General features: G+C 35.0%; 1 protein-coding gene across 1 annotated transcript; it reads left to right on the plus strand.

Moving 5' to 3' along the window:
- The first annotated feature begins 4,992 nt into the window (after nucleotides 1-4,992).
- Nucleotides 4,993-12,579, plus strand: LOC146140033 (pyrethroid hydrolase Ces2e-like). Its single transcript, XM_083392598.1, has 9 exons — nucleotides 4,993-5,147; nucleotides 5,617-5,812; nucleotides 6,260-6,456; nucleotides 7,402-7,565; nucleotides 7,722-7,864; nucleotides 8,747-8,974; nucleotides 10,154-10,310; nucleotides 11,601-11,850; nucleotides 12,417-12,579. Exons 1-9 carry the CDS (start codon nucleotides 4,993-4,995, stop codon nucleotides 12,577-12,579), a joined length of 1,653 nt encoding a protein of 550 aa, XP_083248724.1.
- Nucleotides 12,580-15,929: the final 3,350 nt, after the last annotated feature.

Genomic DNA, 15,929 nt, shown 5'->3' on the forward strand with positions numbered 1-15,929 from the left:
GTAACGCTTTTTCAAATGTTAGAAGTTATTCTCTTCGTGACGTTCATACTTTTTGACAAGAATGTTTGAAACGTTCAACACAGATATAAACAAGCCTGCTATTAGAATAAGCTAAAACTTTCTTGCGCTATAACTTTATAATTGTGTGGGTAAATTGTAAGTTACTTCGGTCGATCATGTTTTCAGTGACTTATACTATTATTTAAATAGTAAATCTTGATTTAAAGACGAATAGATATTGCAATATTAACGTATAGTTTGCAATGAAGGAGTGCAAATCGAATGTTCCTATACATATTAGCTTAGATATCTAAAAACAAAAACAGATTGCGCCATGCACCACACAACTTCGATATTTTTTCCTTTTTGAAACCTATTCCTCAAAATTTTGGATAACTTCGAAAATACTGTATCCTTGTTATGTCTTTGTAACAGAAAAGCCTCGCACCTTAGTGACACACACCACGCAACTTTGGAACTAGAGTATCTTGCAAATGTTATGTAATAAGCTGCTCTTCCTAGTGAAAGTCACGTCTTAAACTTTCGCATAAACAGTTTATAGCAGTGGTTTTTAAACTGGGGTTCGCGGTCCTTTTGGGGTCCGCGAGACAATTTTCTGGGACCGCGAAGCACCTAATAAAAAATCAACACGACGCTCCTGAAGAAGAAAATATTTTGTGCAATAAAATTTTCAGGCAACTTACTTCACCAAACCAAGTTGATTAATTATTATTAGTTGTTTATTCACGTTATTGCACGCTTTAAGTTAAATCAGTGTTGCGTTGCGCTAATGAGAATTACGTTTTTACAGCTTGGCAAATGTGAACTGTACGGTCATGGTTTTAAAACTGTTCGTAATTGCTTCACTCAAATAAAGTGATTCGTTAGGGGTTAACATAGCCGAGCTGATAGCAAAGAAGCAAGCGCACTAGTCCCATTAATACCATTAAAAACTACGTGTTATTCTGTGTTTATTTGTGTGTATTTTTAAGGGACCGTTAGCAATATAAAAAAAAAAAATATATGTTGGTAAGGCTAAGCAACACAAAAACAAAGCGTTTTTCAGAACAAAGATGTATTTTAGAAACATAGGATTTCACTTACTCTGACTTTATCACAGCCCTTACTAGTCAATGTGATTGTTTTGCTCATATTTAATGGCAATGTTTAGTGTTTTATAGTCCTTATAATTGCTATTGTCGCACTAGTTTCTATTAATTTGCTCCATTGTGATCTACTAGTAGAAAATACATTTGAGGATAAAAGCCGGCAGTGACCATAAGGCGTACGCAATTTCGCAAAATGACCTTATTTTACGAATTTTATTTTGCACATTCGTGCAGGAACTTTAGTTAACAGAGCAGAATTCTTTGAAAGTTATCTCTAAAATAATGTTATTTTGGAACTAAACATTTGACAACAATCCCAAATTCAGTTACGCACTATTTATTAAAAACTTACGAAACTATGCCAATATAGATTATTGAAGGCCAGCCCTGCAAAATGTTGGAAATGGCTATTTGTTGGAAATGTACTATTACCTTTCAGTTTTGTGTTTCTAAAAAAAAATCTAAAATGTTATACCTGAAAATGTTATATAAACGGTAAAACATACAGGTACATACGATACATCAATTTACCTCCGTATGTAAGCGATCTGGACTCCACAAGTGAACAGTGAGACTTTTGGTTTGGGCATAAATGCAAATCAATGGCTGTGAATCCATACTGAATTCATTTTTATACCACTTTTTCACTAAGAACAAACCATAAATACAAACTGGTATATATCTAGGGGCGGCAAAGAGGGCACGTGATCAAGCCGAAGTCTACGCAACGCACTCAAATGATTGAAACATACACCCTATTGCACTGAAAAAAGAACTGTTAACCGTTATAAATTAACGAACTATTATTGGTACCTAACAATAACGATAATAATCAAGATGGGGGTAATGTTACGGATAGCGTAAGATTTTCGTAAGTGGCATAAATAATGCAAACATTTTTTTTAAATGTTATAACAAATTTGCTTGTGCCTAAACGTTTTTACTGCGTGTCATTAAATGAAAAAATATCAAATCATGTCATATAGTGTGTCTAAAATCGGTTAATTATTTTATGCTTCCCAACAATCAGAGTAACACTCACAATGTGTGAAAGCGGCATTAATGTGAAAGCGGAATGGCGTGTTTAATTCTTTGACTTATCTGTGTGGCTCTAACGATCTAATTCTTTGTCTCCGTAATTTCCCAGTACCGATACTTAACGTTTAAAAAAATAACGTATAACCTAAAAAGCAGTTTTGTGTGTGAAATAGGTCAATAAAGGAAAGTCGCGAACGCGCTGTGACCATTCAATTACTAATTCACGTGTTACCAGCATTGTATAAGCTTGCTGAAGCCGCATGATATAGCCGATGATTTACAAAAAACCTGGGTATTTAACATCAAACCAAATTGCAACGTTGTGTGTTTGTTTTAATTGAGCTACTAAACACACAACCTTGGCTAAACACGTCTCGCATATTTTACGTAACGAAAACCCGAGACTTATATCGATCGAAAATTACTTACAAACGTAAAAAAGTCGTAGCAGCAATTGTTCAAATTCCGCGAAATTCAAGCAAATAAGTCATCACGGTAAATACCATTCTGCGCGCATCCAACGAAAAAAAATCCCGTTTGAAAAGTAAATTTGCTTAGTGTTTAAACCGCTGCAATAAACGCGATGTTTTGCTAACTCAGTCCAAATGTTGCGTATAGTCTAAACTCGGTCAGGGTTATTGTAAGTTGTCTGTGTAAGTGTCTAAATGCCTCATAAAAGAATGTTAAGGAAAATGCTGCAATAAACGCTATATTTTGCGAACTTATGCTATCTTTTACGTGGTTAAACAAACTGCCAAAAGCTATCAAACATAAAAGTATAAACTTTGCCACATGAAACTTTATTTTAACCAAGGCAACGCACTTTACGCAGGTTATTTTTTATAAATGTGTGAAAACGCTTTACCCTTTTCGTCAAGAGGTTTTGCGAGAAGTCGCACGCCCGCCCTTTCGAGTGAACATGCAACCACTGTTGTTTGATGCTTTTGAATGGTACGACTAAAATCGACTATAGCACACAACACTTGGCTAAGCATGTCATACATCTGTTAAGTAACGAAAACCCTTGACATTTGTCAATTGACAATAACTCTCAAACGTAAAACTTCAGGTTGTAGCAGCAATTTGTTTAGACTTACTTGATAGTGTGATATTTAAGCAAATACCTAATCTCGGTGCTAAACTGCGTCAAACGTAAGAAATCCTCATTGAAAAAACAAATGCTTTCTGTTCAACTGCTGCAATAAACGCAATATTTCGCGAACTCTGCCAAGTATTATGTGGTTGAACACATTGTAAGAAGCTATTAAGCTTTGGCCTCAATCACTATCACAACATTGCAGGGAAGGCTTGTAGTACGATATACGTGTAGGTTTCCTGATGTTTATTCAATGTATGTTTAGTATACGACCGGTGTGGTAGCAGTATTTGACGTCCAGCGAAAGAAAACTTCGTTTGAAAAGTAAATCTGCTTAGTGTTTAAACTGCGACAACAAATGCCATGTTTTGCGAACTCTGTCTAAATTTTTCGTGGTTAAATATACTGCTAAAAGTTTTAAATTTAAGTCTTTACTTGGAACGTTGCAAACGTTCGTGTACAATAAATTTCATAACATGTTGTGTTTTTTTGCCTTTACGTGAGCCTATTGTTTACACCAAAGCGCTGGTCGTCCCTTGACTTAAAAGCATTGAAATTAAATTACTCTTTTCACACGGTTTTTTATACACAGCAACAAAATATGTAGCGACATTTATCGATCCAGAATTGCTAACAAACGCCCTAAAAATAAAAGTTGCTCACCCGTGACCGGTTTGCGACGGCGCTCGCTTGAGATGCGAGACTTTCTTTCATGGAAGAAACAAATTTTCTTCTGTCTGGGAGCACACGAGTTTCTTTCTATTCTTTCCACTTGCTCGGCGACTCGCTTAAGAGGGAGCAAAACGAGCCACGGTTGCTCTGACGGTCTCCCTAAATCGCGAACATGCTGACGACCGACTGCCGACTCACAAACTTTCCATTTCATTATGTTTAGATGATCCATGATCATAGGCTTATTGTAATGTGGTATCTTGTACACTCCAGTAGACTACACCCAATCAATTTTGTACACTCTTTAAGAATTTTGGCACACCCTGGAGTGTATAATACACCCGGTTAAAAAGCACGGCTATATGCAATCACTATGAGCGTGATAATTTGCACTATTGTTTCACTTCTTTCGTGTCATCGTATTTACATAAATTGTAGGCATATCCGTTAAACTGTTTCCTTTCAAAGTGGTATGCAATTATAACGTGTTGAAATTAAAATTGTATTTACGGTTTTCACAACCTTAAACTGTGACGTGGTATACGACCATATTTATTGCCAGATATGATATCACAAACATCACTTTTGACGCTCTTAATGATTGAACGGTTTAATGTGCTTGAAAATGCACTGAGGTTAATTTAGGTTTTTGACTGTGGTTTGTTTTAAGTTATTGTATGTTTAGGCATATATTACCTTAACAGATGAAACCACTAAAAATCGAGAAACAATGGTTTAAACCGTAAAACCGAAAAACCTATGGTTAAGAAAAAATAGTTGTACACTCAACTTTTGTTGACATTATGATCAGTGATCACTCAAATGTCTTTCACAAGCTTGTAAAGTAGTAAATGGTTAACTTTTACTTTGCACTGGCCGTAATGGGTGTTTTACAGCCAAGTATGATTCTGGTTAGAGTATCCAACAACAGATAATGTCATTAAGTTTTGAACAGGTCGTCCGCTTGAAGAAAATATATTTTTATTTTTATTTTTTGTCAATTTTGTGTTTACAAACTACTGCCGTGCGTAATATTTCAATTTACAACGTGTAGTCTTATAATAAAAGATAAATTAAATGGAAAGCCCAGTTGTTCAAACTAGTTTGGGGTCTGTGAAAGGCGTTGCTATACCCAAGGCGAAGCATGAAGAAGCCAAACAGGTTTATGCTTACATGGGAATTCCATTTGCGAAACCTCCAATAGGAGAGCTGAGATTCAAAGCACCAATCAAGTAAGAACATTTCCTATCTGACCTATAAATTAAAAATTATGTTTTATTTAAAAAAAAATATTATCTTTTATTTGAAAATTGTATTTACATGGCCATGTGCTGATATGTTCATTCATTAACCTACATTATCTATCACAGAGATCTTTCATACGGACTGGTAAAACAGGTGTATGCGAATTACCATTGGCCAAGATTAATTTTAACTTATATGGTCAAAACCAAAAGTCTATTATTAATTACTTTAATGGGTTCATTAATCAGGTTGGTCGATATGGGAATTTCGCGTGCCCTATGATCTGTAATAATTAAAGTGAGCAATATCCCACAAAACTAGTGATGTTGCTATAACTTTACAATACAGGTAAAAATAATAAAAATACTGCGAACTAAAGATTTCCTAATGGCCAACATTTAGGCCGTGGCGCACAGTTTGTTGACAACTGGCTTTAACCTTCAGTGTCTTATTTAGGGCGGAACCATGGAGTGGGATTCTCGATGGTAGCAAAAGTCCGCCGGTACCGATGTACAACAAAGTTTTAAATGAAATATTGTTGGCATACTTACCCGTTCCCGTTTTGGATAACGAGGATGTGGGGAACATGAGCGAGGATTGTCTTTACTTGAACGTGTACACCAACAACCCCAATAACACAGCAAACTTACCCGTAAATACTAGGGGAACCAATAATTTTAAATAGTGATGGACAGCACCTCGCTAGCATTATGTGAGCATGGTCATATAACGTTGTGCTGCGCAAAAGTATGTAACCTAATAATGATCGCGGTAATTCTGACTCCAGAAAATTAAAACTGAACCAAAGTGATAGGAAAAGTCAAATTGAACATGGTCAGATTGCGTAATTTAATTTTTATTCGAAAAATCTTATATGTTTTAAAGAATTTAGCTCAAAGCACATTATTTATTGCATGTATTGTCGTAGAATGGTTGAGTGCTTTTGTTTTCTGTAAGTGGCATATATAAATTAATGTATAGGGTAATATAACAATTTAATCTTGTTTTTTTAGTACAAACAGTCCCGATGAACCAAATATAATGCAACAATTTTTAAAAGGTAAGTAGAAGATCACAATGCAGTTGGTTATTCCCTTAGGTACTCTTCTGGATATACGGAGGGGCTTTTACAATAGGAAGTGCAATCGGCTACAATGGACAAGCAATATGCGGTCTAAACGACGTCGTTCTAGTCGTACCACAATATCGTGTTAACGTGTTTGGATTCTACAGTCTTGGCAAGGAATCCAGCTGCAAAGGCAACATGGGACTTCAGGATCAAATCATGGCCATGGAGTAAGTTGTTGATACCTATAGAAAAGTTTTGTACTCACTGCTGCTTGTTATGAATATTTTATCAATTATTTGTTAGGCTTTGTAAGAGTTTAGTTCGGCCGGCATACCTGAGGTAAAATTTCTATTTTTTAACATAATTATTTCGCACTTTGGCCTCCTAATGTTTTTAACGTCGCCTTAATTACATAGGGCAATTGTAAAGCTAGCCCAGTAAAAAATGAGATTCAGAAAAGGCTCCTTGGTACTTCAGCAGTTGATTGCACACAAACAAACAAGTACCGGTATTTAATGTTTAGTCAGCGAAAAGTACCCCTCAAAAGGAGACCTCTTGACTGCAACAGACTCGGTCTGACGAAATAATAACCATTGAATGAAACTAAAATGATTAGGCTTCAGATTAATATAAACATTAACTAATACTGTTTTAGGTAAAGTTGTCATACAATTTTTTGGAACTAGTTATTTGGGTTAAAAATAAAGCTTGGAAGAAATGTTCAGTATATGGATAGCAATTAACATAAATATTTAAAATTACATACACATGAGCATGACGTTCAAGCTTAATCTACTTATGAGCACCAACTTTCAATTTTTTTGGTTTTAATTTTCCTCTTTAATATTTAACAGTTTAATGCATTTGCCGCCTGTGGTAAAACTCCTATTATATTTTTACAAATTTGGTTAGAACGTTAGAGCATACGGTTTGGGTCAGGACTGTGATGCGATTGATAAATTTTCTCTCTAACGTCCATTACCATTCCATTTCCGACCACCTACACTGATTCCTTTCTACGTTGATTGTATATCGCTGTTGTGGCGTTAAGTTCTTCACACAACACTCCAAAAAGTTAAACATCAATTAATTATTTTGTCTGTATAACATTTGCCAAACGGTGGAATAGCAATGTAGCAGACTGTTTCAAAGTTCAAATTTAATTCATTCAGATGGGTAAAAGACCATATCAGAAACTTTGGTGGAAATCCTGATAACGTTACTATATTTGGTGAAAGTGCTGGAGGGGTGTCGGTTAGCATTCACATGATGTCGCCTAAATCACGTGGTCTATTTCATCGTGCTATAAGTCACAGCGGCGTTGCAACTTTACCAAGTAAGTGAAAAACATCATTATAGACTTTCGAAGTTTGTTTCTTATTACCGTACTAGACAAACAAGTTATATACGAAAAGTTCATGCTACATATACTTTATTTCTATTATTACTTTGGAATTGAACCCTTACATGAAGTTTTTTGGTTTCTTTGCAGCAATGACAAATGTTGACTTTTCCGCACAACGTAAATTACTCCATGAGCAATTACAGATAACAGCAACAGACCCAGAGGAAATTTTAAAGCAGATGACAGAAATCGATGCAAAGTCAATAATCAAAGCAATTGAGGCCCATCATGTAATACTTAAGTTTAAATGTGTTTTCATACATCATTTGAATTCTGTCAATTACTGTGGTCTACTTGGTCTATGAAATAGAACTCTTTAATGCAAATTTTTCTGAGATAATTTATTCTAAAAATAACGCACGGAGTTTAGCATATGATTTTTGTGTATATTATATAATATAGACAAAAATCCATATTTCTAATGCAAAGGAAATTCAGACTATTATTTGCAGATCCTATAGATCGCAAGTAAGAGGAACTACATAAAAATAAACGTTAAAGAATGTATTAAAACAAAAATGCTTGAGAAAATAAAACAGGGATTTTAGGCAAAATGAAAAAAAAATCAATCTTACTTATTTTCTTTCTTGACTAAATGATTTAAAGTTATAGATCATTGCTAACAAAAACACAAACGATCTATTTACTGCGTTATTACCTAAGTCCTAAAACTTAACGCAGTGAATGTTAAACTGTGTGCCTCAAAAGCCTTTTAAGTGAACACTAAAGTCTGTAATTTGGAAGATAACCTAAATACATTACAAAATAGACGCCGAACCATTTATGACTTAAATTCACAGCTATCATTAGAAAACTAATATTATGAAGATATCATAACTGGTAACTGCATATTAAGAACGTTTGACAACATAGTGTTGAAATGTGCCGTAAATTGTGTTTTATTTCATCAGTGTGCCACAAGTTTAAAAAGGTTTGAAAACCATGGCACTAATTTTTCGGCAAAAGTATAATAAATGTAAGCTTTATTAGAATTTTGTTTCACTTGCCTTATACAAACATACATGTCAAAATTTGGCGAGGCTAAACCATCACGCATGCCATCCGTCATATACTGTTAAATAAACAAACAAAATGCACTTTATTACTTTTAGTATGACAAAACAATGTTTGTTGCGACTGTGGATGACGAAGTACTCCCCAAGAATCCCTTTGAGCTGCTAAATGATGGAGACTTTGCTCCTGTTCCCTATATGGTAGGCGTGAACAGCACTGAAGGGTGCGGAGTGTTGAAGGAAGAAATGCCCCCTACTTTTTCTGAAGGCATGGACAAGGAAACCTGCATTAATACGATTAACGCCACCCTTGCACCAGGAATACCGGTAAGCAAAATTAACATCAATTAAATTTTAGCAAGTTCAAAATAGCCTTTTTAGCATCTAAAAAATATATAAGATTGTTTATTTCGTCTAACTGTAGGTAATTCAGCACACCCTTTCATTAAATGATCGTTATATGGTCATTAAGCATTATTAATTTTGGCAATTTTTAAGGCAAATTTAACTGAGAGTTGTATGTTTGCAGGAAAAAGTGTTTTCCTAACTTAGCACAAAAGGGCTCACATTCGGTTTGCTTTCGAAAACTATTTAGAAATAAATGGCCATACTATTAAGCCGTTATAGATTTGCGCAAGTGAAAAAGCGACTGAGGCTTTATATCAAAAAAACTATAATGAGAGACCCATGTTAGGTAATAGTGCAACTATTAAAAAAAACAACGTTGTCAGAAATTACTCTTGTTTCACAATAAAGAAATTTAACTCTTATACTAATCAGTCTCTGTTAGTTATAGCATTAATTTAAAGTTTACTGCGCCATTGAAGCAGCATAAGCCGCAGTACAAACAGCTTAGTCGGCCTAAGAGGAAAACATTAACAAAATAAGCACTCAGCTGCAGTAGTTCAATTGAATAAAAGTAGTTCAAAGAATGTGATAGCGGCGACTTTGTAGTTAGTAAAATTATTACGACCAAAAAATTCACCGCAATTTCGTGTGCAACCAAAACAAATGTGATTTGTACTAAACAGAAAACGTTTGCACTATATGTATACCTTAAATATATGACGAATTTAGTTTGGGGAGGCATGGAGTTGTAAGTACCCTGTATTCCAGGCCAGCACAACTCAAAATGAAAAAGCAAAAAAATGTCGCGGGACTCATAATAAATTTCTTTGACCCTCGTAACGTGCATAATAATCTCTAGCGATCTTGTGCGCAAATATGGGGCTTAAATCCAACCTAATCACGCAAAGGGCGAAAAAATGCTTTTATTTAATTGAAACTGGCCAAACACTTTTTGTTGTTTTATTGAAAACAGCCGAAACACTTTAAAAGTATATAATTCTAGTCTAATTTAACAATAAAACCATAATATGCTCGTTAACCATATTATACAAGGTAAAGTTCGGATGTTGGACAGTTACGCTTACTTCTGTTTTAATTCTATTAAACTTTTTCTAGCCTTAGTTATTTCAGTTAATAAATAACTCCTAAATATTTTAGCCGGAAAAACTAGACCAAGTCGCTGATGTAATATTGAAGACCGTCGAAAAGGAATTTGACGATGCAGATCAATTTAAATGGAGCAAGGTTATGGGAAGTATGTTTGGAGACAGCTTTTTCGTCGCTCCATCTGTTAGTCAAGCCATGGCACATTCTGGTAAACATGTTTTATTTATACATATACATTGATGTAACTGGCAAATGTAAAAAACAGAGTGCGTGTTGTACTTAAAAGTTATGTCTCTGTAAAAATTTGTTCGGCATTTAAAAGCAAATCCATAAAGCTCATACATTAATTTAATTAAAGAAAAGAAACTTCTGGTAAGGGAATGTGGCTTTGGTCGTAACATTTAAATTGTTTTTTTCAACCTGAGAAATCAACTGAACGGCTGTATATGCTAAACCAAATTGTTGCTAAAGGTATTATGGTACATTAAAAGCCATAAATAATACAGTGTTTTGTACGATAAAACATTAGTATATTACATTTTAACAGCAGCCCTTACTGGGAAACGTTACATAACGGTTATAGTCTCATTTTAAGTAACATTGAAACGTGTCGGTCTCTCAAAAATATGGTAGGCAATTATGGAACTGGCGGTACGCTAATCGGGCCAAGAAAAAATTGCTACCGTTTGGTTCCAGAACATTTACTAAACAAAGTATGAATTGTGTTTATCTTGTTTGCAAAAGTTGGATAGGTGTTATTTACGCTACAATAGCGATAATTAAGAAACTGTATAGAAATTGCATTCCCCAAATATTTGGTGCAAAGTGCATTTTGAATAAAGCTAGAGTACATACAGCTTAGCCCTGGAGTCTATATGTGGACGTAACAAAACGGGTGAAAGCAGAGGCAGGCCATAATGCATAACATGCTAAATTGACAAATATTCGCGCAGCGCAATGATTTTTTACGTTTACATGGTTAAAGCCAACAAAAATTATAATTTAGGAGCACTTAGAGTACAGCGAAACAAAAAAGGAGCAAATTAAGCAATGAATCTCGGGTTATTTGTTTCTACAATATAGAATAAAGCCAAAGCATAAAACTAACACTTCACAATTTTTCTATAGTTACAATTGTTAAAGTCGGCAAAAATATAATTTAGCGGTCATGGTCTAGTGCCCAATTCCTGCGTACAACTTAGATCCAATAACTTTTACAGATTGTTGTAAGAATGAAAGTAAACATACCCTAAATCGATCGTAAAAAGTAGAGCAATCGTAACTAAAAGGGTCCTAAACACGTAAAACGAACAAAATGAGTAGCTCAACAAGCTTCAAATCGCAAAAGCGTTAAGCAACTTTTTCGAGTTACTTCTACATAAAAAAATGGAGCTCGCCCCTTAATTGGCTGGTAGTGTATCTCTTTGAAAGAATAACGCCGCATAGGCCTACTGACGAAATTGAAACACATAACCTAAAAATAACCTTGTGTTGATAGGTGCTGGACACCCTACATACTTCTACTTTATGACCCAGCAACTTAAGATGCACCACGACAAAGAATATTCAGGAAATGTAAATCTGAAACCTACATTTTGCGAGACTGATCATGGCGACGATATAATGTTCACCATGGGTTATCCTTTCCTCAACTCCAAATTTACCCGAGAAGGATTTAAGTTTAGCGATGACGAAATTCAACTAAGCAGAAAGTGGATGAAGACTTTGTGTGACTTCGCTAAATCTGGGTAAGGTAAAGCAGGTGAAATGAACGACAGTATGATGTTGCACAACGCAACCATTTGCAGCTTTTCAGGGCGTGTAATATACTAATACTCTTTCTGTAACTTATTGAATCTCTGGACGTGTTGTTTTGAATATCAGATAAGTACTGCAGTATCCAAATTTATGTATGTTTACGTTTTGTGTGTAAGAGTATATGGCCAAACCAACCTTGCTGTAGTTTACGAATCATTAGAGAATTCATGAAATGTAATTGCCATTGAACCGACATATTTTCACATAACAATGACAGTTGGTCCCGCTACAACGGCTGTATTATATCACTTCTATTGCATTTTTTTGCGCGGATGTATTGAATACGTCCTCATTTATCTCACCCACAATGTGTGTTTTTCCGGTTATAAACCAAACCATTTTATGTCAATACACGAACATCAGTGTTCCCCGTGGACAGCTTTAGCCTTATCAAAAAACAATCGCAAGTTCGTAAAAAATCTTTTTTAGTTAAAGCCCAGTAACGTCAATATAGTTGAAGCTTCAGACATTTTTGCTAATTATTAATTTTTGTCAGAAATCCTAACAGCGACTGTAGTGACTTTGTACAATGGCCAAAGTATGACTGCGAGAAAAAACGTCACTTGATCATTAAGATGCCTTACGAAGTGGGAAGCCATCTTTTGTCGAATCGCTGCAAACTCTGGCTGGAAACTATTCCCGCAATTCTACAGAAGTAAAAGGAAACTAAAGTTGCAGCAATAATTTAAAATTTGTGAACTGATATACAATAAATTTTGTTTTGATGTTTACTTTTACCTGTTTGGTCAATCACGCCATTCTAATTCATGAGTTGTGGCACTGGAGGGCGTACAGGGTTAATAAGAAGGACACGATTCACTCGCTGATAAAAAAAAAGATTTGCATTTTTTTTTTGAAAAAATAAAATCTCTAGTTCACTATTTTTTACCGTGATCGACACACACTCTTTATGTTGATTTTTCGGTATTATTTTCATTACTATTAATCTTCTTTTGTCGTTTCTTACATTCAGTTAAAGTGACCTGAATGTCACAAAATACTTTTACACTGTACAGTGTTGTCAGTGAACAGAATGACATATGTTGCGCTTTGTGAAATCGTCCCTAAATGGCGAAACATTTATACCGAGCAATTCCTGATTGTGACATAATAAACATAGGCTCAGAAACACAAACACAATAGCGACTCGAGTACATATTTCAGAAAAAGAGGAGTTCATCTACTTTGACTGTAACAGCCCTTTAGGCAATGAAATTATTTTGCTCACTATCAATTGCAATTTCTAGTGTTCATTACATTTGCGATTGTCGCACTGGTTCCTATTAATTTATTCACTGGTGATCTACTTTTAGAAAATACATTTGAAGATAACGACTGGCAGCGGTCATACGGCGTACGTAAAATGATCGTATATTAACGAGCGTTAGTTTGCGCATTTGTGCAGCAACTTAAGTGAACAGAGCAGACTTTTTGGATAGTTATGTTATTTTGAAATTAAACATTTTAACAACAATTCCAAATTCGGTTATACACTATAATAACTATTTATTAAAAACTTTTGAAACTATGCCAATATAGATTTAAAGGCCAACCCCGAAATATGTGGGAAATGGCTATTTCATGTCAGATTTGTGCATCTAAAAACTTTCTCCGCATTTTTTTTTCAAAAACGTCTTGAAAGCGTGATAGGCTCGATGCAGGGATCGGTATTAGTTTGAATTATCTCATTCAACACTTTGTTCAGGCTACGTTAAGTACAGTAGCGTTCACAAGTTGTAAAACTGTCATGAATGTATGAAAATGGGCGTGAACCTGGACTTTTTTATTCCATAATAAACGAAGTACAACGTATTGATTCAATCAATTGAGAACGCGCATGGCCTTAAACGTGATTCACAATCGTGGTCCGTTAGAAGGCAGTAATCGGTAGCCTGGTGTGACATTAAATTCAGTATTTTATACCGGGGTTATCCAAGATTGTCAGCAACTGGCACCATCATATTTTTGCGTATTTTTCAAGTGCCAAACACAATATGCTATATGAACTGTTAGGCTAATATTTATTTGATATTCGTTTAATATGTTAACATTGTTTCGCTTTTGTTGTATATGTTTGAGATTTCTTTACTTACGAAGTCCCCGAATGGTACGAGGATGTAAAAATGGACATTCACAAATCAAAAAATGTTCGACCGGTCACATATATTGATGTCGCCCCCGAGTTTGAGCAAACTGTCTTTAGACTTTGCCAATAGCTAAGTAAGTGACAACTAGTTATATGAAAGAATTGTAAAGTAAACGCCATTGCTGGACTTGAACCGCTGTACATTGATGACGTTAGACCTTACGAAGAGAGACTGACAGCCAGGCACCGTACGGCGAACGTGTACCCTTTCCCATTGGGGCAGTTTAGTGGCGTTGCCAGTTCTATTATTTACTCGCATATTGGAGCATTCCTTTATTTTGTAGAACTGTAGCTCAGAAAGCCGATTGTCGTTTTATGTCATAAATTTAAGCATCTATCTCACGAAGTTTACCCTGTCAGACTAGTCTACGTTTTGAAGATATTGTGTCACATTTATATGCGTCTTGCGTCATCTAAATAAATGCAGACTTCAAAGAGCCATGCCAGCTTAGCATTAATAACTATTAATCAAGCATTAGAGACCCTGGGAATACGATATCTGTTGACGCCACGTACATCATGCGGTCTACAACAAGAGGTACAAATAATCGAATTAATATACTCAAAAAAAGAAAATGCCCGCCTCTTGTTTAATAAGGTATTTCCATTACTTAGTTATTTAGAAGTTTGCGAAAGTTTGAAATATTTTGTTATCAAAAGCCACAGTTGGTCAGCAAAAGAAGCGATTGTTATGTTGCAATAACATTTTACTTTCGCCTTCAACTTTCAATACGTGGCCCTACACTTTCAAAAAGTTGGGATTTTTAGGAGATTTTTTGCGATTTGCAGTTATCGAAAAAAATATGTGGCATAAATTGTAAAAAAATAGATCAACAGAAAAACACAGTGGCTTTGTGTGAAGACTACGCCTTAAATTTACAATAAAAAAAAAAAATTGCTCAAAGCATCGGCATTGTTCTGATGATAAAAAGTCCGTTACAACAAGCGGGATATATTACAAGCAATGTTCTACATTTGTATGTTTTTTTCATCTGTAAGTTGTGCAAACCGTCTAATCCTACGTAAAAAACGTGAACCGCTTGACAGAGACAAATCACTTTTTAACATTTTGTGCACTATCGCTAATCGTCATGTTAGTTTTCTAAATTAAAGACGATAATAGTGGCACCTATATTTTTACATTGGTTGAACTATGCAGTTATATGATTATCAGTAGAGCGCAGTGCGTCACGTTCGATAGACAGGGAAATCCCAGTTCACACTCAATTTGCCTGGAATAGGAACACCCGTTTAACTATTTAGATTGGGTAGCTCGTATGACGCATGTTTCAGTCCTTTCGTTTAGTTCAGTCTCTTGCAGCGCGAACATTTTAATCGACCGAGTGACCAATCGAAAAAATTTCGAAATTTTACTCAGATTACCAAAAATTTCACAAGAAACCGTAACGACCAAAATTAATGCACAACTACGTATGATATACAAGAACTAGATATGCTAACTCTTCTCCTTATGGGCATTTTTATATCGGCCTTGCCGCGATGTAAAACTACCGTTATTCAAAGTGTTATCGAAGGGAAGTGATCTACACAAGAGCATGCATTCAAAATGTGCAATACACATGCATGTCCTAGGTATATCAGTTCATACGGCTATAGTAAGCCTGAAACCTTTGTAGATATATGTTATTAATGTTTAATCAAAACAACAAGATTGCTTACATAGCTGCAAAAATTTAGTATAGTTTTGTTGAGGTTTGTTCTTTCAAAGTAGCAGCAAGCTTTTGAAATCGTATAACGTGGTGTTTGCTACTTGCATAGGTATAAAGTAACTTGTCAATTTAAAAAAAAAATTGTAATTATGACTAAAAGAAAATTAAAAAGGTTATTAAAATAAACGAGTGA

This window comes from Ascidiella aspersa, chromosome 6, assembly GCF_963924565.1.
Source record: "Ascidiella aspersa chromosome 6, kaAscAspe10.2, whole genome shotgun sequence".
NCBI classification, from domain to species: Eukaryota; Metazoa; Chordata; class Ascidiacea; order Phlebobranchia; family Ascidiidae; genus Ascidiella; species Ascidiella aspersa.

Bases quoted from the DNA above. Each gene is read 5' to 3' on its own strand.
- LOC146140033 (XM_083392598.1), top strand. From the start codon at position 4,993: ATGGAAAGCCCAGTTGTTCAAACTAGTTTGGGGTCTGTGAAAGGCGTT. The intron at 6,457-7,401 runs GTAAGTTGTTGA...TAATTCATTCAG, and splicing joins GATCAAATCATGGCCATGGA to ATGGGTAAAAGACCATATCA. The intron at 7,566-7,721 runs GTAAGTGAAAAA...GTTTCTTTGCAG, and splicing joins CGGCGTTGCAACTTTACCAA to CAATGACAAATGTTGACTTT.